This window comes from Neodiprion pinetum, chromosome 7 (genome assembly GCF_021155775.2).
Source record: "Neodiprion pinetum isolate iyNeoPine1 chromosome 7, iyNeoPine1.2, whole genome shotgun sequence".
NCBI lineage: Eukaryota > Metazoa > Arthropoda > Insecta > Hymenoptera > Diprionidae > Neodiprion > Neodiprion pinetum.
The window spans coordinates 7464977-7486971 of record NC_060238.1 but is presented as its reverse complement, the minus strand read 5'-3'; the positions used below and the strand labels follow the sequence as shown (position 1 = coordinate 7486971).

Sequence of the window (21995 nt, the reverse complement as noted above, 5' to 3'; positions counted from 1 at the left end):
ACAAAGGAAATAAGAAAATTAAAGTAAGAAATAAAGTTGAATCAAAAAAATACTTGAATTAGATTATTATCGATAAAAAATTGAAATTCTTAAATCAGAATGAGTCAAGTCGAATTAAAAAAATTCTGTCGTAATTAAAAAGATTTGATTGAAATAAGAAATCGAGTTGAATTAGAAAAATAACAATTCAAATTTAACAGGAAACACAAAAGAATAAATTGAAATATTTCACTCACTTGAAAGGAAAAAATTGAAATTAATTAACTGATTTGAATTAAGTTGAATTAAAGAAATCTACTTCAATTAAAAAAAATTCATTTGAATTGCATCTATTGATTTAAGGTAATCCAACTTAGAAAATTTTCGTGTCACTCAAATCTCGAGTTATTTCCATCTCGTATTAACCAGCATTCATGGAAACCGTGCGCTGGTCTGGTGCAAGATTCATTACCTACTTGTAGTATATCACATAAAAAAATATTACCAGACTAGTACGTACTTAAGTAGAGTATTGCAAGTTTTCATTAAACATAGCTAGATTACGGACAAAAAATAAACACGACCACTTGGGCTGCACAATATGATTTCAGTATATATTTTATCGTAGGAGTAAAATATTTTTTTTTTTACAGTCTGTAACTGCGAGATTTTTGTGGATATTGGTGCTAAAATAATTGTTCGCATCGTCTAAGGAAAAAAAGTGTTCTTAAGAGAGAAAATGTTTACTCATTGTCTGTAGTTCAAGCTGTGATTTCTAAGTTTTGATGACCTTTTCATTTTGATGAAGGAATTAACCATTTCTAATTTGCAGTTACAAGAAAATGTTTCTCCACATCATATGAAGTTAAGAACTAGTTGAAAGTTGGGAATTTCATAAAATTAAATATTCTCATAATTATAGTGCAACAACTTCTAAATTCAAATATTCGCGTCCTTGAGTCTCAAAATTATAACTCTTCGATTATTTGCAAGCTTTCTACTCTTTTTTTTATTTACCCTTGTAAATAATGGACAATGACTTGAACATTTTGAGAAATTTGGAAATTTGTAACAGTAAATGCACACCTGGAACGTTTTTATCTATGGAAAATTCAGGAATGTGAACAAATTTTGAACTGTGTATTGATATGTGTCACGAAAATGGCCAACTGCATGATTCGATGAATTTTACGATACCATTTGGTATAATGGGGAGTTTTTATTGGCCGTAAATTGATTGATATCTCGAAATACAATTTCCGGGAAAAAGCAAGTAGGTATAACCTGGATCAAATCCATAACGGCTTTGGCTCAACTAACAATGGCAACGCGATCATCGATTGCAATCTAATCTGCCTCCAACATGCGGGATGTCTACGGAGTTTACCAAGGAACGAACAAAACCGGTTACACTCGATTTCACAAGTATGTTGGCAACACATCGTACCGAAAATGAAATGATAATAAGAATCGAACTTTTCGAGGGTCTTGTTGGCTTCATTCGTTCACTCGAAAGTCTTCAGGGGTAACTTTTATCCGCAAAACAAAAGACGACATATTTAAGAGTGTGTAAAAAAAAATTCATCGTGAAAAGAATGACGGAAGAATAAAAAGAAAACAAGCGGATGAAATACGGATATTAATATTCAAATCTTGTTCTTTCAACTTTGTACATACAATATTTAACTTTCATCGTTGCAATACACTCGGAATAATAATTTTACTTGGCCTTCAGGATCTTTATGTCCGGACTTGTTTTTCTTCAATTCTCAATACACTTGATCAGAATTATTATATAACGATTTAAATTATCCAATCTCTGGTTTTTTCTCTTGTTATTTTCATTTTTTATTTACTTAATTTTCACACAGCTGTCGTTCTTTTACAAAAATTGAAGTAAAGAATCTATGCTGAACACGGAGATGAATGAAAATGAATTAGGATAATCAATTCTCAATTGTTCTTCATTTTATTTTCCAATTTCAACACATCCGAGATTATTTCGATAATTCTCTTTAAATCACCCCTCTAGAATTGATTATTTCTTAATTATGGGTCATTTATTCTTACCATATAAATTTTCCATAAAACGCTTCATTCTGAGTAAATAAGGAGTCATCCAAAAAATTTCATCATTGACGATGTTTAGTCAATTGACTAGCAAGAATAAAAAAACACAAATAAATATCTCACGAAACGTTTATTTTTCATAAATGAACATTTATAGAGTAAAAATGGTTTGTTTCAAATCCTTTCTTTCTTGCTTTGTGGACATATCTGAAAAATCAAATTTGACTTTAGTGCGTTGTTTGGACGATCGTTTCAGACATTATTTCGAATTGTTTGCCGAAACAAACCGATTCACCCGAAAGGATGAAAAATATGAAAAGAATTGGCCGAATTTCAATCCACCCAAAGGATTTTCAACTGACCTCGGAAGCGCAGATTCTTTGGCTAAAGTATTGAAAATCCGCGATGTGATAAAATTTCGTTGAAGATTTCCCGGATGTATTTGCTCCTCTTTGTTTCTTCTTCCCTCCTTTCCTTCAGAATTCGATTTGATAGCCCCGCAGCTCGTAAACGGTTCTCAGCTCCGTTGCAGAGCCCTTGAAAAGAAAAGTAGAATAACACCCCAGCTATTTCAGCAGCCCTATAGATTTATTGCTAAACTGTCCAACCTGAATATCCAAAGCTCTGCAACTGAAAGGAGAGAAACGACGAGCTGAACGATTTTAGACGATTGGATAAATTATACCTACCGTCACTGATGTCTGGAGGGGACTTTGCGAAATGGAATGGCGATTGGCGAGCTCCGGGCTACGAGGGGAAATCGCGAATCGAGTATCTAAATATTCAACGACGATCATACTCACTCGATTAATTCCAGATTTCATACCGCTGTTGTATTCGTAGATCCGAATCATACATACCCGAGAGCTTAATGGCTCAGCAAAATGGCGTACACTGATTACAATTACAAAGATCAAAAAATTGATTGGATCTATTACAAGGATTACGAAAAGTTTACAAACGATTACAGATGTTGCAAAGATCGTGAAAAATTACAAAAATTTCAAGGATTACAGAAAGGTTGCAAAGATTACAGAGCGATTACAAAATATTACAAGCGATTACATGTATTACAAAAGATTAGAAAAAAGTACAAAAATTGCACGCATTGTAAAAGATTACTGGGACTGCGGAAAGATTACAGAGATTACAAAGATTACAATGATTGCGCGAGATTACAGAGATTTCCTGAGATTGCATGGAGATTACAAGAAGATAAAAGAGGGTGTAGAAGATTACAAAGAATATATGAGATGACAGAAACCTCTGTACGCCAGATTACAACAGTGATTAAACCCCTCGTCTGTACCTGAATTCTGTGTAAACGTAATCACTGGAAATATTTCCAAGAAAATTTGAAATTTCTGACACATTTTTAATACAAAATTGATTTTTCAATATAGTAGGGGAAGGAAAATTTCTGTTACCGAATAATCGTGAAACAAACTATGAATCGGTTTCTGATACCATTCCATATATGTTAAATCGCCGAGTTTTGAAACCTCTTCATATTTCATTTAATCTTTCTCAGTCTGCACAGTGGTTTTTTTTTTTTATTTTTATTTTGTTATTTCATTGGTTTTTTTATTAATTTATTTTTTTATTTTTGTACAGCCGTATTTTATTAGTCAATGTTCCAAATATTTTATAACTCATTCAGTTATAAAATTGTAGTTCAATTTGAAAAAATTGCATTTTATAATTCGATCATTTAAGATCAATCCTCTACTTTCATCCGATGAGTTCATTTTTCGACCACACTTCCACAGAGCAGGTTGGAATTTTTGACGGTTTGAGAATGCAAATTATTTCGTTGCGGAGGCTAACTTTTGAATAATCAGAATAAGAGGAGGCTGTTTTTGGAAACTTTTTGCAAAATTTAGAAAAAGAAACACTTCTCAAAAAGGTTTAGAGATCAATAATTTAAAAACGGTCGTTCGAGAAAAGGAAATAGAACGAAACAAATAAAGGTCTGAACCACAGTTTGAAAACTGTAAGATTCAAAACTCGACTCGTTGAATATTAGACCAGATTACCGGCCAAAAACGCAAAAACGAGCTTTTTCGACGTTGGATTTTTAACACAGCGCTTATGGCCGTTTCGAATTCATCAACGGAAATGCTATCACAGTTGTTTCATCAAATCCATACAACTTGACAAAAACGAGATCGTGGTTGTTGGAATAATGATCTTTCCAACGATACGTTGAAAAGTAGACGTTGCCCATAGTTTAGAAAAACATTTTTAATGATAAACACGAAGATGTATAGGTTAGAAATGTCGCGTCCGGGATCCGATGACATGGCGCGAAATTTGAATATCGTGAATCGTATTTTAGCACAAACTGGATTGATCTATTACCAATAATCGAAAAGTTATTAATAACACGTTCATTTTTGATAGAGAGAAATCTATTGTATCCGATGACAACGGTAGTTAAATGAAAAACTATGGACAGAGCTTTATTAATAAAAACTATATTAAACTATAAGCCAAAATATTCTTAAAATTCACGAATTTTATTATTCACATGCATTATTCCAACAACTATATTTAGTCGCGTTGTTTTATACTTATGGGGTCCTACAAATCCATAGATATCTTGGCAGTGCGTTGACGGAGAGTATACGTTCATTATTTCAGAAGATCTCCCCATTTGAATATATAAGACTATGTATATGTTATAAATAAATTAGTTGCGACGCGAAACTCGCAAATGTCGGATCCAAGTTTCCGCGTGGAATTACTTCACTTCGCCCAATTTATTCCTGCTCAAGCCAGTGCACAGTTGAAAACTAAAATCCTCGCGAAATTACTCCTTACTTGTTTAATTCCCAATTCCCACGGTTGCCGATACCTCGAATTGAATTACTATTTATAAAAATTTTCGTAAATTTCAACGAACTTCGTTCGACGTAAGTTTTCTTCTCCTTAAAAATTTATACATTATAAATCGGAGTTTTTAGAGAGGATAAGATGTAAATTTAAACGTAAGGATAAAATTTATGAAGCCATTCGCTGAATATCAACCACTGCCAACAAAGGTGGTCTGTTTTAAGGGGAAAGGCCACTGTGACGGCTGAAAAAATAACCGATTTTTAAGACCTTTTTTTTCACAGGGATAACTAATTAATAAAGAGATCGGATTGTTGGTATTTTATTGAACGTACGTTAAACTGGTTTTACATGCATTCTTATGAAACAAAAATATCGGTTTTGACTCAACGACTCGTAAAAAAATCTCGGTGAAGGGTTGTCTGAAGATAAAAAATAAAATTTCATCAATATCTATACAAACGTAGCTATCGTTATACGTTGCCGATTTCAAAATTTATAATAATTACTACAGTTAGAGAAAGAAGGGCGTTAAATATACAAAATTTTTTTTACTACATCGCCCTTTTCTATCATACAACGATTAGTCAAGGCCCATATCTTTGTCTATTTCAAATATTTCTCAATAAAATTTGATGTAAAATAAGTTCAATTCCCTCTTAGTTGACTCTAAAATGAAAAGATTACTCAACAGGTTGATTTGCAGTTAAAACGTGTCACAAAAAATACTACAAAAAAAAAAAAATTATAATAATAATCAACGGTCGAAAATTAGAAAAAATTCGAGTATAATCAAACCTGATCGTATTACTCGAAATCTGCAGCAAAAAATGAATAAAAAAATCGAGTTTTCGTCAGCTGATAAATGGTAAATTCAGCAATCTCGTTACCGCGGACAGAGAATGGACAAAGAATGTAATCGCATGGCGATACTAGTTGTCATCGGTGATTGAACGGTCGGTGCATGGGTGGATAGCGGATAACGGATACCTAGCGTTGCACATTAGGCGTATCGTGTTTGATACATACGTAACACGACACACGTATACGAATGCAAATTATAAATTCCAAACTGCAAATTGGCGGGCGATACGAGTCACGTGCGTTCTACAGGCGGCAGTGATATCGGCGTTATCATTACTGTCCTAACCCCGTTGTTGTCTCTCTGCGGCACGTGACAAGGGTGAATGGGGGTGATTGATTAATGATTGCCGGATATATATATACACCGGTATTCGCGTACGTCATGGATCCCCCCCATCCATCAGTCCGTACAAATTACCCAAGTAATTTCTGTGTATACAATATTTTTTTCGATCATCCCGCGTTTTCGATACACTGAGAGAAATTTTTTTTTCCGCTTACCGGTCAGTCCTTATTTATTTTCATTTTTTACCACAATCGAAAAATATAGTTCTAGGTAGAAAATGGAAATTACTTTTCCAGCTGTTATCGGAAAGTCTAGTATCCGTTACTATTCTTTCTCATTACGATCACCGTTGCTTATATTTTCTTGCAACTGTTGCGAAAATTTAATGCTTGTGCAATAATAAATTGACGTTGAAGCCTTGTTTAACTAAAAAAGTACAGTAAACCTCAAAAACTGATTTTGCGTTGCAATAACCAAAAAAGTATCGACGATAGCGCAAAATGTTTACGCGTACCTCGTTTTTCGTGATTCCAACAATATTCAAACAGTTTTTTTCAACGATACATGTTTTACTGAATTTTTTCTAGTCACTGTAACAAATGAAATTTTTCTCAGTGTACCTACATATAGGGCATTCCACGTCAGACCAAATGATCATCGGCCTGACCTCCTGAGATTCTGATCAGCTATAGATGTTTTTGTTTGTTTTGGTCAAAAATAATACTGCGAAATTTTTCAAGTTCTTCCACTATTTAGTAAAAGTCTGGCGACGTCATGAAGTGAAGAGATATCCTTGGCATGAAAATTTAGATTTTTAAAATCGATGAAACTTTTGTGAAATCAGGGACTTTGAAACACGTTATTACAAAAAAAAAAAAAATTAAAAAAAAAATAAATAAAAGAAATTAAATTATATCAGTAAATTTATTGAGGTGGAGATTTGAAAGTATATAAATGAATAAATCCATGTATGTATGAAACTAAAAGTATCATTGGCCAGTAAATATCGAGAAACTGTGTAAGTAGATAATCGACTTCAGTTCAATTGAACCAATATTTTTTCAACGCACAGAAACACTTGGGATTTACGAATTTCAATTACAAAAGCTCGATCATTGGACAACAACAATTGCATGCGATTAAATTATTGAATCTGTTTTACCGACGGTAAAGTCTTTACGTATTATTCATTCGAATTTCATTAGTTACAGTCGATTTGCTTCATGAATGAATTTTTTTTACTCAGCTCTTCGGTTGTTCGCAAAAACTTAATATTCAAAATAGTTACAGAGTAGAAATAACAATTAATACTGGTAAAAATTGACATCAGGTCAATTGCAGAGAATAATGGTACTTTTCCAGGGTGTCTACTGCAATTGCGAATTTTGATTTCAGGAGCTTAATTTTGTTTTTTTATCGATTATTAACAATGGGATAAGTTGGTTAGGAGTTGAATCAAAAAACTTATGCAGCAGTTTATGTAATAGAGTAAATTGCTGTCGCAGTTTTCAATAAAAAATGTATTATGTCAGCTTCTCCAGGATGAATCAAAATATTCCAGGACTTTTCCAGGGATTGAGAAGCATTTTTTGATTATCCCAGGATAATTTTAAGATTTAAGGACATTTAAGAAGCAGTATATACCCTGTTTTTGGTAAAATAAACCACATGCATACATTTACATCTGGTTACTTTTACTATTCTAAAAATTTGATGTTGTCATGCAAAGATTCTTTGTTTTTTTTTTTTCGTCTTAATTTCACTCGTAGTTACTCCTTACTGAATTATTTCATCTCATTTTCCGTTCCTTGACAACTTGACGGAAGTTCGAAGCGATTACGCGTCTTGAAACCTCCGAATATTTTTCCTATACGCTAAACTCACCTGGCTAGAAAAAAAAAAACCTATATCTGTTTCACAAAATTTCTCACACACACTCGCACATAAATCCAGAACGCATTTGACGAACGGACAATAAAAGGGGAAAAAAAACTGAAGAATCCAGAGTCTGAAACCCGGCAGTTTCAGATCGTTCGATGCTGAATGACTCTAAAGAAAGACTCTAAGCGGTGCGCGAGACGCGGAAACCTAGGAGGGATCCGAAAAAGAGATGTCTCGGGTAAATTATGGTGGAGCGAGTGAGGGGGCGGGGGTGGGGGGGAGGGTGGAGCATTAGTTCTGCACCGAACGCGGGTTGCAGGAATTGATTGAACTTTCAAGACCGGAGCTTTCTGAGTTATTGCTAAAATCAGGGAAATTAACGAAGCCTTATCGCTCCCTCGTTGGTGACACGAAAGGCTGCAAATATGTCTTTGAAAACTCCCGCGGGCCGGTACGGTGATTTATTATATTTTCGAGAGTGTGAAAATATCGCATCTTGTTTAAATCTGGAAATTAGCGTGACGGAAATTTTCCAAGAAAATATTTCACCCTTACACTCGTTATTTGGCGATTTTTAATCATCTGAAAGACGGAAATTAGGCACAATTCTCTTTCGCAAATTTTTTCGATCTTAACGATTGCTGCTGTCTTTCGATACTTTGGAAATACTTGTGAGGATGCGAAAACTGTACGGCACATTATTTATGTTTATTGTAAGAACGGTTCTGTGTACTGAAAGTTTGATTTATATATATCCAAAATCTTTCGCGAAACAATTCCAACGGAATAATTATACATTTTTTAGATTCGACGAATAATATATACATATATATATTATATATGTATTTTATGTTTCAGGAACGAGTGCACGAAATTTTATATAATATTCTGCTTTGGGCATAAAAATTGTCGTTAAGAATTTAATTGGTAAGTCAAAAATCAATCATACTTTTTTGTTTTATTACGAGACAATCACTTGTACGGTATTATTCTAATCAATGTATTTTTGTAAACTACGAAGATCTAGTCAAAAATGCAAAAATAAAATTACTTCATTTACTTATCAACAAAAGCTTACGGTATGGTCGAAAATCTAGTTGATTGGTTTAATTCAGCTATTCTACAACGGTCCGTTTATTCATGAGACTATTTTCTACAAAGTGACTGAAACAGATTCTCTCATTTTTCAACTATCAATTCAATATTACCATTTATCAAACGAATCTACTAGATTTCAATCAATTTTGAACCGATTTGAAACTAAGCATCGATATCTAAGCTTTTGTTTAGAATTCCTGTATTTCCTAGTTTTTAATTTTTCACTACATCATCGTACCTTACGAATATATTAAATATATGTATATGTATGTATGATATATACCAGACTACGTCATAAAAATCGACTATTCTTTTTCAAGATGCAAGTCGAAAATATTGTTCGAAATGACGAGAGAAAAAAACGATGCTGTCCAAGTATCAGTTCTTAAAATTTAAAGGTGCCTCGTCGCGATTTTCTATTTCCCACTTAAATAAGATAGGCCAGAAGTTTTTTTTGTTTTTTACTTTGGAATCTTCTAACTCGTCAGCGCATTAGTGTACTGATAATACCAGAAGGATGTTTTTGTAGGGAATTGAACGCTTTGCAAAAAAGATCTCCTATCACGTTGTGATAAATCTACTCTTTCAAAAGTTATTCAAGGACTTTATTAACATTCTTTTGTTGACTCGCAGGTAGGAAAGTGAAAAGTTCACTTCTATTTCCGACCGTAAGTGGCAGCTGCTTGAATGAATATCCTAGAACGTACTTTTGTGTTTACACATTGAGAATGAAAATTATTTTTTCGCCGATCCTCGTTTTTGTCGAAGAAAAATGGAAAACTCTCTCTCTCTCTCTCTCTCTCTCTCTCTGTAACCAGTTTGCGGCAATCGAGTTCCACTCAGTAAGCCTGAGGGCAGCGTCTCGGTTTCCCTGCGTATTAGAGGGCGTCGCGACGTCGCCTCCGGCGGGAACTTCGTTTGTTTCCGTCTCCATCCTCTACTTAACAGAAGGGGGGAAGAAGGGAAATCTTCTTTTTCTTTATTTTCAGATTGTGAAAGTGCTCAAGCTTTATTGCAACCAAGTTTTATACTACATTATGCCACGGCTTATCCCTCCTCGTTTTTCTCACTGCCATTCTACTCATTGCGTATAAGTTGGATGGAATTCACCCGCGTCGAAGCGTTATTCTTCGTGTAAGTGAATCCCATACAGAAGTTCCACGGGAAATTTGTAGAAAACTCGAAAACTCCAATTAAGGATGTATTAGCCGTACAGTATGGTCATAAAACTGTCAAAACGCGAACAGAGGCTTGAAATCGATAACTCAATTTAACTGTTACTTTGGTATGGGGAAAACATTGAAAACCACAAGTCTTAATCAAAATATTAGTTCGATTTTTACTTGTATTAGAATATAAGTTTTCGAAGCAGATTATTAAGAATGATCAATAAAAAACAGTTGGTAATTGATAAGAATCTACTCAACGTGAACTGCTCGATTATAAATACGGTAAATCGAAAGATGGATACTTGAAATCATAGAATATCACTAGAAACAAAAACATATCATTATCCCGTAAAAAAAAAAATAAAAAATAAAAAAAAAACGGAGGAAACAAAAATAGTTATTACAAGCAATTGTAGCATAATATTCAACAGACTGATTAATAATCTCAAGGCCTTAAATAATTTAACCTCTAGGAAGGCCAAATTAAAATGTTGGGTTTAGGCGAATACTAACTAAATGATTTATAAAACTAGTCTGAGTTTTTCAAATAGATGATAAATTAGATAAATAATTAGCTCAACTCACTTTACTTAAATGTTTATATAATTTATTAAGGTTAAAGATCGTTTCATAAGCGAATTTCACTGTAAGATTTGGGATTCAATTTATGAATAAATACAGCTTTTTTACTGCCGGTATCGCATAGTTCGTCCAATTTCAGTGAACACCTAGTAGTTCATTTTATTACTAATTGAATCCGACACAAATCACTAGCTGGCACAAATTTCCGATATCATGAATATTTTTTAAAATGTGAAACTAATTTGTAACATGCAGCCTGTGTACATTTCTCCTAAATATTTTTTCAGTCAATTGGAAAGATAAGTTAAAATATTTCGGTCTAGTTAATTTGAAGAAAATGAAATTACGAATAAAAAAATGAGTTATAATTTTTTATCGAAATTGAATGAAGCGTACAGTTACTGAATTAGAAAATATTGCACAATGGTAAGATGTTTGAAAAATTGGCTCTTTCCACGCTAATCCGTTGTTTTTCCATTTAAAATTTTATATTTTCTTTCGTCATTAAGGAAACATTGTTTTAACCCTATTTAACTTGCTTAGTCTCGGTTACACTTCTTCAGTTTGCATTCCGTAATTCTTTCGTTTGGACAATGTTTCAAACTGGACTGTACACCTGATACTTCTTCCAGGATTTCACCACTTGCAGTTCACTTAGTGATATAGGTACACTTGGGGACAATGAATCTGAGACGGCTAATTTTTTACACTAGACAGTTATGTTGGCAACACTGAGAAACCTACAGCGCCATAGCGGGCCGAGCGCGAAACAAACTCAATCTCAATAAACGTAACATAACCCATGTCCGTCGAATCCAACCTTAGAATACGTGTCAATCTAACAAGTAATCTCCGCGGTTTTTCTAAGGTTAGATTCGACTGTCATGGGTTATGTTATGTTTATTGAGATTGAGTTTGTTTCGTGCTCGGCTGACTATGGCGCTGCAGATTTCCCTGTGCTGCCAACATAACTGTCTGGTGTAAATAATTGGCCATCTCAGATTCATTGTCCCCAAATGTACATGATTTTGCGTAAGACTGTATATGAGAAATTTGTATGCCAAGTGAATAATATTTACTTCCATAACTCGATGGTTGATACAATGTAATGATTTTCGATGATAATATTTATAATAACGGATTGTGAAGAAGAGCGTCGTGTAGTCAAGATGCGTAGAAAAAGTGATGCACAACGTCATAGGGTGAGTGAGGATCAAAATTTGGAAGGATCAATATTTGGAATGACCGATATATCGAAATTTTAAACGTGCGAAAATAATCAGCAGTCATTCTAATCAGTGATACTTTCGAAAATCAAGATTTCGAACGACTCATCAATTGTTTTATTTTTGCATGCTCGAAATTTCGATACATCGGCCACTTCAAATGTCGGCGTCACGGTTGACGTCTGTACAGAGTGAATCCCTAACGACCGCACGATCCGTCGTCTGCTAAACTTCAATACACGTGCGCTACAATCGGAGAGCAATTTATTATTGGCCAGGGCAACAGACTGTCTCTAACCTCACAAATTTTGTCAGTTACGAATAGAGCACAACCGCCACCTACAACAACTGTCAAAATTTTTGAGGTTACGTAGATCGCGGCGAACTGTCGTCTAAACTTATGACAGTTGGTCGCCCTGGCAAACAGCCGTTCTCGGATTCTAGCGCGTGTTCTTTAAATTGTAGCAGACAACGGACCGTCCAGTTGTTAGGAATTCACTCTTGTATACAAAGACACTGCGTCACGAATATTTTAGTAGGAGTCCCGTCGCTTTCATTTGAGCATTCGAAACAATTATCTCGATCCAACTGTAAAAGACAATTTCTGCATGCAACTGATTATTAATCTATCTTCTAGATCCAGCAAAATTTCAATTGTCATGTCGTGCAATCCGTGAAAGGCAAAGAAGATGGGAAAACATTGGGCATTAGCGAATTTGGAATTACCGAATAATAAGAAATTATTAAAAAGTCGTTCTGGGTGTGATGGAAAAAATGTTCGTTTCCCTTTGTAAGCGACACAGCATTGAGACGAAGTAACGAACTGCTGACACTCTGGAAAAAGTTTTCATATTATGTGTATACACACATATATATATGTATATATATATCAACCCGATCTAACGAGTTTGTTATTAATCTTGTACCGGAAGAGAAAGAGCGGAGTCCTTAATCAAAGTTTGAATAACAAGATAGGCGGCGATGTGAACCTCCGACGCCACCCAGGATCCAACTGTGTAACACCAAAGAGCCCGACTGACATGACGTCACGCCTCCGGCTGCCCCTGTCAACTTCACCAAGATTTATGCCAGGCATTGTCTCAACTCACATTAAGCTTCGCAAGTACCAGACATTGACATCGACTTATTTATTTTAATTTATGGTAACAAACCTGTCAGCCAATTCAGGATCACCCGAGATGTTTGTATTACGAAGGTCAAACTCTACAGTTACTAGAAAATTTCAGTTGAATGGCTAAATCTGTACAATAACGGTTCGAATATTGTTGGAAGTACAGAAAAATTTGATACGAGTGACTTTTTAGTGCAATGGCGGTTGTCAGTATTGACTATATTTTCTGGTTACCGCAACGTCCAATCTGTTTGTTAAATTTGTTGGAAATGGTATCGTTTATCGCCACGAGGTGTCGCAGGGCGCTTATTTCTCTCGCAATCGAAGAACTTCAGGTACTGTGATAAGCTCTGGGGACTTCGTAGACATCATCAGTTCAATTCTCGTCTAGCATTGAACATGAATTCGAAGGTTCTATCTTCCGATCAGTGAAAAATGAATGTTACGTAATGAAAATCAAGTTGAAAATATCGCAGGATTAGATTTTAACTTTATAATTCGAATTACGTCGAGTATAAGTTAACATTTCATTGCCTTGTAGTAGAATTTATTCAATTGTGTACCTAATATTTACACCCACCATTTGCGTGTTATCAAATTAGCGAAACGGTGAAGTGAGAAAAACGTGTTCAGAATCCAGAAGCTCGATAAGCGCGCTGTTATCGATCCGTGATGGTGAATGATGACGTTCTTCACACCGGTGAGAGTTCAAGTGACGTCTAACTTCAACCTCAGTATTTCGAGTTAACGCACGTCTTACACATCCATATATATTTATACAATCTAAGTTTTTGCTTTAATGATAAAAGATTGGAAAAATGTTGAGTACGAAGAATATCAAAATTCATGGGATGAAGGACGAAAGATGGACCATTCGAGACAAGCTGCAACAGTATCGCGGGATCCTTAAGTTGTACGGTGAATGCACCGAACGTTTTGAAAAAATTTAACCAAACATAATTTATCTTATTCCTCATTGCTGTTCGTTATTAATCGACGAGTCTGGTATCGACGAAGAAGTAAATCCTTTCTCATAATCGTCAGGAACTCCATAGTTTTTGCGTAACGGATGAAGAATTATCATTCCGTTTACGGAAAATATTGTAGGACTCGAATCCCTCGGTTATTTACGATTCGATACCGTATTTGCATGAACCTCGGGCTTTTTGTTCGCCGGATATTTTATTCCGGGCGGTGCAGGTATATCAGCATTAAAACGAGAGAATTTTCAAGAACTCTGACCTCTCGAGGGAATTTCTTCATAACGCAATTTTATCACCATGATTTACTTGTCTTTTGATGTATAACCGTGTTATATAACCGGGGTCTTCGCAGGCTTGTACCTTCTTCAAATTTAATGCTGTAAAAAAGGGCGTTATAACGTACTATGCTAACCGACTTTATCGAGCCCTTTGAAACTTCTAAAGAATATCCTGTAATTATTATATGGAATCCCAGGACGAATTCAATCTAATACTTGAGAGTTTCAATTTACTTTTTCTATCTCGCAATATGGCTGCCTAATTTCACATTTACTGTACGGATTCTGGCAAATGTCGCAGAAGGTTAGATAAGTGAAAAAATTACCAAAATACAGGCTCATTACAAAGACAATTCTTATTCGAATATTTATCTTAATATTTCTTGAATTCCAAATGAGTCGTCCATATTTTATCACGGAACTGGAAGATTGTTCCCCCCCCCCCCCCCCCCTTCCAACTTTTGAACTAACGTGTAATCAAATTTCATTTTAATTCACTATCGAAACGAAACACGAACAATTATACATATTTGAGATAATTTATCAATTATATCTAACATTTTTATTTCACCGCAATTTTTCTGATGAAGTCAAAATTCCGAACGATCAAAATTTCGGTCGACTATTAATGAGTGGAAATTCGAATTCGGTTGAATTTCTGAACATGCAAAATCTTTAAAGAACTCGATTTTCTTGGCTTACGTGATAAGTTACGATGTTTCGTTATTTCGAACGATTTCACGAGTTTTTTCATTACCTCTTTTTCAACCGACTAGCCGGTCTCTAATTATTCGAAACATGGTTCTTCGCGCAACTTTACAACTTTCAAACTCGTGTTCATTGGCCTAATTTCACAGCCCGAGAGAAAAAATTACAAGTGATAAACGCCTCGAGGGTTAAGAAGAAAGTTTCGCGTGACCTGAAAGCGTTGACTAAAGATGTGCAAAATTATCGGGAAATTACGAACGACATGGCGGACGGTAACAAGCGGCAATTGCGAACAATCATGCAGCATCATCGGGACTACCAATTGGCTTTTCAAGACATGAAACCCGACGTACGTATGATAACATAACGGCCGTTATTTATTACCATTATTCTACCTCATTTTCAGCAGCTGAAAAGCTGCGTTCGCCCGTTGACCTGAAAAATTCGCTATGTTGCAGATATCATAAGAAAATTTGTTATATACCTGTATATTATACAGGGTGGGGCATTTAACGTGACCAGGGTGACTTTCTCGAAAACGAAGCAAAATCTCAAAAAAAGTTTCAGACGAGAGCTGTAGGGTTTTGAAGGGGACGGAACACAGCGCGATCGAATTTTTATTAAGTGGATGCGCCAAAGAGATACGAAGGTCAGCTTCGGTTTTTTAAACGGGATGGTGTAATTCTTATTTTGAAAATGAAAAGAGTATTCATTTTCGAGTATAAAAGTATAAGTACACCAGTTTCCTAAAATTGACACTCAATAGGATATTTCGAAAATAAGAAAAACATGTCCGTTCTTCACTTTACGCGGATTAATTTACAATTTTATCAAAGCAAATATTCGAAATGATGGCCATTAACTTCAACACACTTTGATTCCTTTTTTTCGTTGCGACACTTCCGGTTTCTGAAAACAACCGTATGACTCGATCAAAAGTTCTGCGGGATGGTTGACTTCTTTCGGGGTATCGTTCTCCGTGTAAATTACAAGCTGCACTAGCGTTTTTATGCGTCTCGCCATAAATGTAAATCATATCGATCTTCTCGGCAACCGTAAACGGATCCATTTTTCAAATACAATAATTACGATAATAGGAATTCTGAATGTTACTACCGAGGAAATTTCTACGACGTGATGTGAATACTTTCAATAACGATCAATGAATAACATTCGTCTACAACTTTGTGTTCTGACTGATAACTCTTGGTTCGATTTTCAAAGGTAGCATTAAGCATCTTATGCCTGAAAAAATTGTTTATATCACACAAAACTTAGAGGCATTGTTTTTCCCGTGTAAAGTAAAAAGTTGAAATCGAACCAAGAGTCACCAGTTAAAATACAAAGTTGTAGAGGAATGTCATTCGTCGATGTTGTTCGTCGTTGTATCTGTTTCTTATTTTTGAAATATCCTATTCAGTGGCAATTTCAGGAAACTGGTTTTACTTTTATCCACGAAATTGAATACTCTTTTCATTTTCCAAATAAAAAATACACCATCCAATTTAAAAAACCGAAGCTGACCTTCGTATCTCTTTGGCGGATACTCTTAATAAAAATTCCAACGCGCTGTGTTCCGTTCCCTTCAAAACCCTACACCTCTCACATGAAACTTTTTTTGAAATTTCGCTTCATTTTCGAAAAAATCGCCCTTGTCACTTTAAATGCCCCACCCTGTATATATACGTACGTACATGCCTCCGGCTACCTTCCAGCAAAATTTCATTTTCCACCTCGGTAATTTCACCTTCCCGTATCGCCGCGACGTTCACCTGCAGCTGCACAGTTTGATGAGGGCTACAGGTTGCATAGCCATTGACTATTGAGTTAGCGGCGAGCTGGATCGCAGTTTCTTATGAGAAAAATTTTATTATTTTTACAGCAAAAATATTTACTACCATAGCTTTATATTTCAATTTCGATTTGCGCTCAATAAGCTCGAAAACTTGTTAATTGTTTCGACCTAACCTAACCTAAGAACCAAATTTATGTACAAACGAATTCACAATTTTCACGCAAGAATTTCATTACGAAGCTAATATCGATATTTCGTGAATACAAGTATGGTTAAATCAATTTAATTTTTGGGCGACTATTTTCACTATGAAATGCAAAAAATTGATTAATATGCTACTATGCTTTTTTTTTTCGCAATAAAGTGACATTAATTTGGTGAATTCTGTAATTACACTTCCGACATGCAGCGCGAAAATCTCTCGCTCATGCGGATCATCGATTTCAATACCTCTCGAGATTCGGTTCCAAGCCAACCCTCAACATCTAATCCGGAATTATATATATATATAACACGCCTTGATATCGAGTCACCTGGAAAATATCCGACTTCCACGATATGAAATAAGATTTCCGTGTGCACCCGATTATATATTCACACTCACATATCGATATGTCTAACTGTGCCTATGGGTGTATACCTCGGGTTCTTATTTTCAGTAAAATGCTGTTCGAACGTGCAAAATTGACGCGGAAAATCGAATAAAATATCATTTTTACCATGTTTTTAAGGTATTTTTCAGATTTTATATTTCCCACAAAAAAGCTCTACAGTAATCTCGTTCATGTACCCCATATTTTGTAAATACAGCAGTTTTTCGCAACTTCAGGTTTAAGATGATTCCCTTCTTTGTTGATGGATTGAAATGTAATTTTTACAACGATTGTTTTGGAAAAGGTTATTGATATTTTGTACAGTGTATTTGGAAAATTTCTTTGATAAATGAAACGAATTTCATAACCAGTTTTACGTAACTGATTAGAGTTATTTCGAACGATTAGCTACTGCGAGATCTTTCAGTGCCAAAGTCCAATGTTGCTCAGCCTGGATAAATTATAATTGAAAAAAGTTCTAGTGCTAGTAAATACAACAATACAAGTTTAACTCTATACTCTGTAAGCATATGAATTATTATTTCCGTGACCGTATGTAAAGATTTTCCATTTACATTTAGGATGCCTACGGAGCAATTTACCATCGAAACGACGTGAATCGCAGGCAACTCGACAAGTTGTATTACCTGAAGAAAAAGAGGATGAAAGAATTTTTTGACCTGAAGGTAAATTATCCTAAGCTTGACTAGAAGCTTAATAACACAGGCCTGTGAAATATATAACTTTTAATTCCCTTCTTAAGTACCCGATAATGCTTTTTATAGGCATTTAGGTATGTTGAATTAAAATATACCACTAGTAAAAAATAGTAAAAATTTACATCACATGGAGAATTATTTTTATACAAGTTACGCATATTTACAGATTTCTGAACAACTTTGACGAAAAAAATAAATGTAATAAATATAAAACTGAATGCTTAGGTATAAAATGAACAGCATTAGTTTTAAACAAGACTTACGAGCCTAGATAAATCGAAATGATTTACGATAACTTTTTCTACTTTCTTCAAAACTCCTGTTCAATCTTTTTCTCTTGTACTTACGTAGCTTTAAATATACTTAAAATCATCATAAAGAACAACTAGCGAGCGTAGATGAATATTTAAATATCAACACTACCATCAATAGACATATATATCTTTAATACAAAAATGGAAAGTCAACTTTAGCAATACGAAGAAAACAGAACAAAAGAAAATTTACGTGATAAAATTTGTCATATACTTTTTCTCATAGATTCGTATCTAGTACCTACCGAAATTACTACTCAGTTTTATGGGGGGGGGGCATCGCAGGCCTGTGTAATTTATAACACAAGATTCTGACGGATTTTGTTATCAAATCATTCAGTTGGAATGCGCGTTACTCAAGGACAAATACGAGCAGGAACAGCAATACGTGCCGGACTACGACCATCAGCATCTAACAAATCAGTTTCAAAATTCCATGGCGAAGCAAAGTGCGGCTGCAGCAATCAGGCGAACTTACAGCTACATATTGGACATATTGAAAAAGGTATACTGCGATTCGATGTGTTATGCCTGTGATAAAATTCTTCGCCTTGAACCGAAGCAATTAGGAGAATATAAAAGTCGATATTAGGGCGGAAAATACTTTGAATGAACGTAATTGAATTTTCCTCACAGGACTCGGTGTATTTCAACGCAGTTCTCGATGCTCTCGTCGAGGATCAAAAGTCGCAATGCAAAGTGCTGATAAAAGCGACTGAAATGGGTCAACTCGTGACAGAAAATTTGGACGACACGAGATCGCGGTACAAACGCTTGGAGAATGACGTCTGCGTGAATATGAAAGAGCGTGAACGCACTCTGACCATCGTTAGATTCCAGGTCGACGATCTATGGTCGTACCTTCGGTCACTAGTCAGAACCGAGGTAAGCTGTCTTCCGCAAATCGGACAAAACTTGGCGTCGTTAACTTCTCGCCAAAGTTTATTTTTCATCGCAGAGCGAAGTAAACTTCACCGTAGCAAATGCGGCGGTGACCAGCAGCGAAATGGTTCTTCAACAGGAGATGAAGGACTTGGAACAAGTATTTGAAAATATCAAAGAGTCCATGCTTGTACGTTCTTACGATGAAATATTTCCCAGGTTAGTAACTGTGTTTCACGTTTTTTTTTTTTTTTTTTTTTTTATTGAAGCAAATTCAACGTTTGCACCAATCAATGTCATAAATAAATACTTTCTTCGAAGATGTCGGACATGATCGACAAGCCGCACAACGCAAAACCAAAAGTCATGAAAACGATGTCTGAATAATGTCTTATAACCCGTGTTTTAACGTCTATGAGTTACAAAAGACATATTTCGGGCATGAAGATGCCTTTTCGAGGTCAGAAAACGGGTCGTAGATCATCTCTTAAACGTCTTTTTGACGACTTTCGGTTTTGTGCTGTTTGGGAAATGACGATATTGTGCATCGGTAGGTTTGAGGAACAAATGAAACAGAAGGAACGTCTGATAAAACAGTTCAATCACAACGTGAGGGAACGTGACTCGTTTCTAAACAAAAAAAACCACGCCACTCTGATTCTCGCGACCCTTGAGCACAGCATGATATCGACAACTGCACGGTAGGTAAAATATCCTATAAATAACATTTTTTCCCGTTATGTAGTAGCTGGATGTAGTTTATTCATCGTACATACCCAGGCTTACATGAATAGGTGTGCAACAGGTACAAAGCGGTGAAAAAAGAGATGCTGGAGGAACTTGAGGTGCAGAGGAAACGGGAAATCGATTTCAAGAATCTGAGAAAAGTCAGGGGCGAACTGCTGATGAACATAAGAGCAGCTTTGCAGAACATGAACGAAATGCTGACTTGCGTTAAATCGAGAACGATAAAGAGCAAATCGCAGAAGTCTGATGATGACAAAAAGGGAAAACTATCCGAAGAACAGCGCATCGAAGATGAGTTACAGGATGCCGACGAACCGGAAATAGGAAAAACCGAAACCAACGGTAATTTTCATTAAACACGATCTTCAAAACGGACTTTTTCTTTTTTTTACTGTTTAATAGCTATTTTGTGCAGTAATGGCTGGATCTATTTGCATGAAATACTAGTGATACATCGATTCCCATCCAGAATCTTCTTTTTCAAAATTCCTCCTGGAAAAATTTCCCTAGCGAAAATCCTCCCTTGACAAAATTCTCCTTCACAAATATTATCATACGTTTATTAATGTTCGTACGGTTATTTATTTATTTATTTGGGGAAATTTTATCCAGAGGAATTTGGTTTAGGTGGGAGTTCAACCTAGTAGTGACATTGAGCCATATAAAATGACAAACTTGCAGGTTTAGCCCTGCTTTCGAAGGTGAGTCAAAAGGTGGGAATGCTCTCTGGAGCCGGAGGCCCGGACCTCGATAAGGATCGGAAGGAAAGAGCGAGGGACATGTACCAAACTTATATCTCTGAGTACAAATCGAAGCTGAAATACGGCAAGGAGGCTGAGGTATCAGGTGAGCGATGACAACCATGGAGAGAATTCGCGCTATCGTATTCAAAATACACCGGCTCGTAAACGTTCTTTGCTTATCCTTCGTCTTCTGTGTTTATCAGGCTTTTTCGTCGAACACGAAGTCGTCGATGCATCAATTCTAACTCGAACCGACGTCAAACTGCGTAGCAGACAAATTGTCGAGGCAAATCTCAAGCCCGAATAATTCATCTACGGCTGACAGCAGTCGCATATCTGCTTCCAATATACGTGTACAAAATGTGTGCCCTGGAAATTTTATTCACTTATTCACCTCGGGGTGGATAAAATAAACCAACAAAAAACGAATACTAGATACTAGTTTTTCGCAATTCAAAAATCTATATGACGGTGGGTTGAACGCGAATTCCAAAAGTAAAATTTAAACGAAACCAGCTTCTAATCTTTATTTATCAATTTTATTGTACACGTGGAATGTGATTATTCGCCAAGGTGGTCAACAGGCTCGTGAAGTCAGACCATGTATGCATATCAATCGCATGCGTTACATCGTCGCTTGTGGGCTTCCAGGCAATAATTTTTGTGCACAAATGTACATGTTGAATAAAAAAACTCTTTTTACTTTCAATCACGTTGGCTATGTTTTCATAAGCTAGACGGAAAAAAAAGAACATTAAATTAACCTGAAACATTTTTACGATGAATTGTCATTCACTAATGGAGAAAAAAAAATATTACCAGCCCTATGAAATGGTCTTCCAACTTTAAAAAGAAGTTATCGAATGTCCGTGCTCATCTGTTAAATCAATACCCATACTAATCTGTTGTTCGATTAGCCTCTTTCGACTCGGAAGACTTTTATTTCACAAGTCATGAAGAGTAGCACCGTATTTGGTTCAGTTAGCAAATAGCAGGTAACCGAAAATCAAGTTGTTCATCGGGTTTCGGTATTACCATCAGTGGCAATTATTCATCAATAGCAGCTAGATACAGAAAAAGCTCAAAATTTCACGTTGAGTACATCAACTAC

General features: G+C 35.5%; 1 protein-coding gene across 1 annotated transcript; it reads left to right on the top strand.

The window, feature by feature from the left end:
- Positions 1-13801: 13801 nt before the first annotated feature.
- LOC124223282 (outer dynein arm-docking complex subunit 3) lies at positions 13802-21191 on the top strand. Its single transcript, XM_046635086.1, has 11 exons — positions 13802-13834; positions 13980-14040; positions 15241-15440; positions 18061-18165; positions 18853-19017; positions 19149-19397; positions 19471-19613; positions 19949-20095; positions 20200-20483; positions 20823-20987; positions 21088-21191. Exons 1-11 carry the CDS (start codon positions 13802-13804, stop codon positions 21189-21191), a joined length of 1656 nt encoding a protein of 551 aa, XP_046491042.1.
- Positions 21192-21995: the final 804 nt, after the last annotated feature.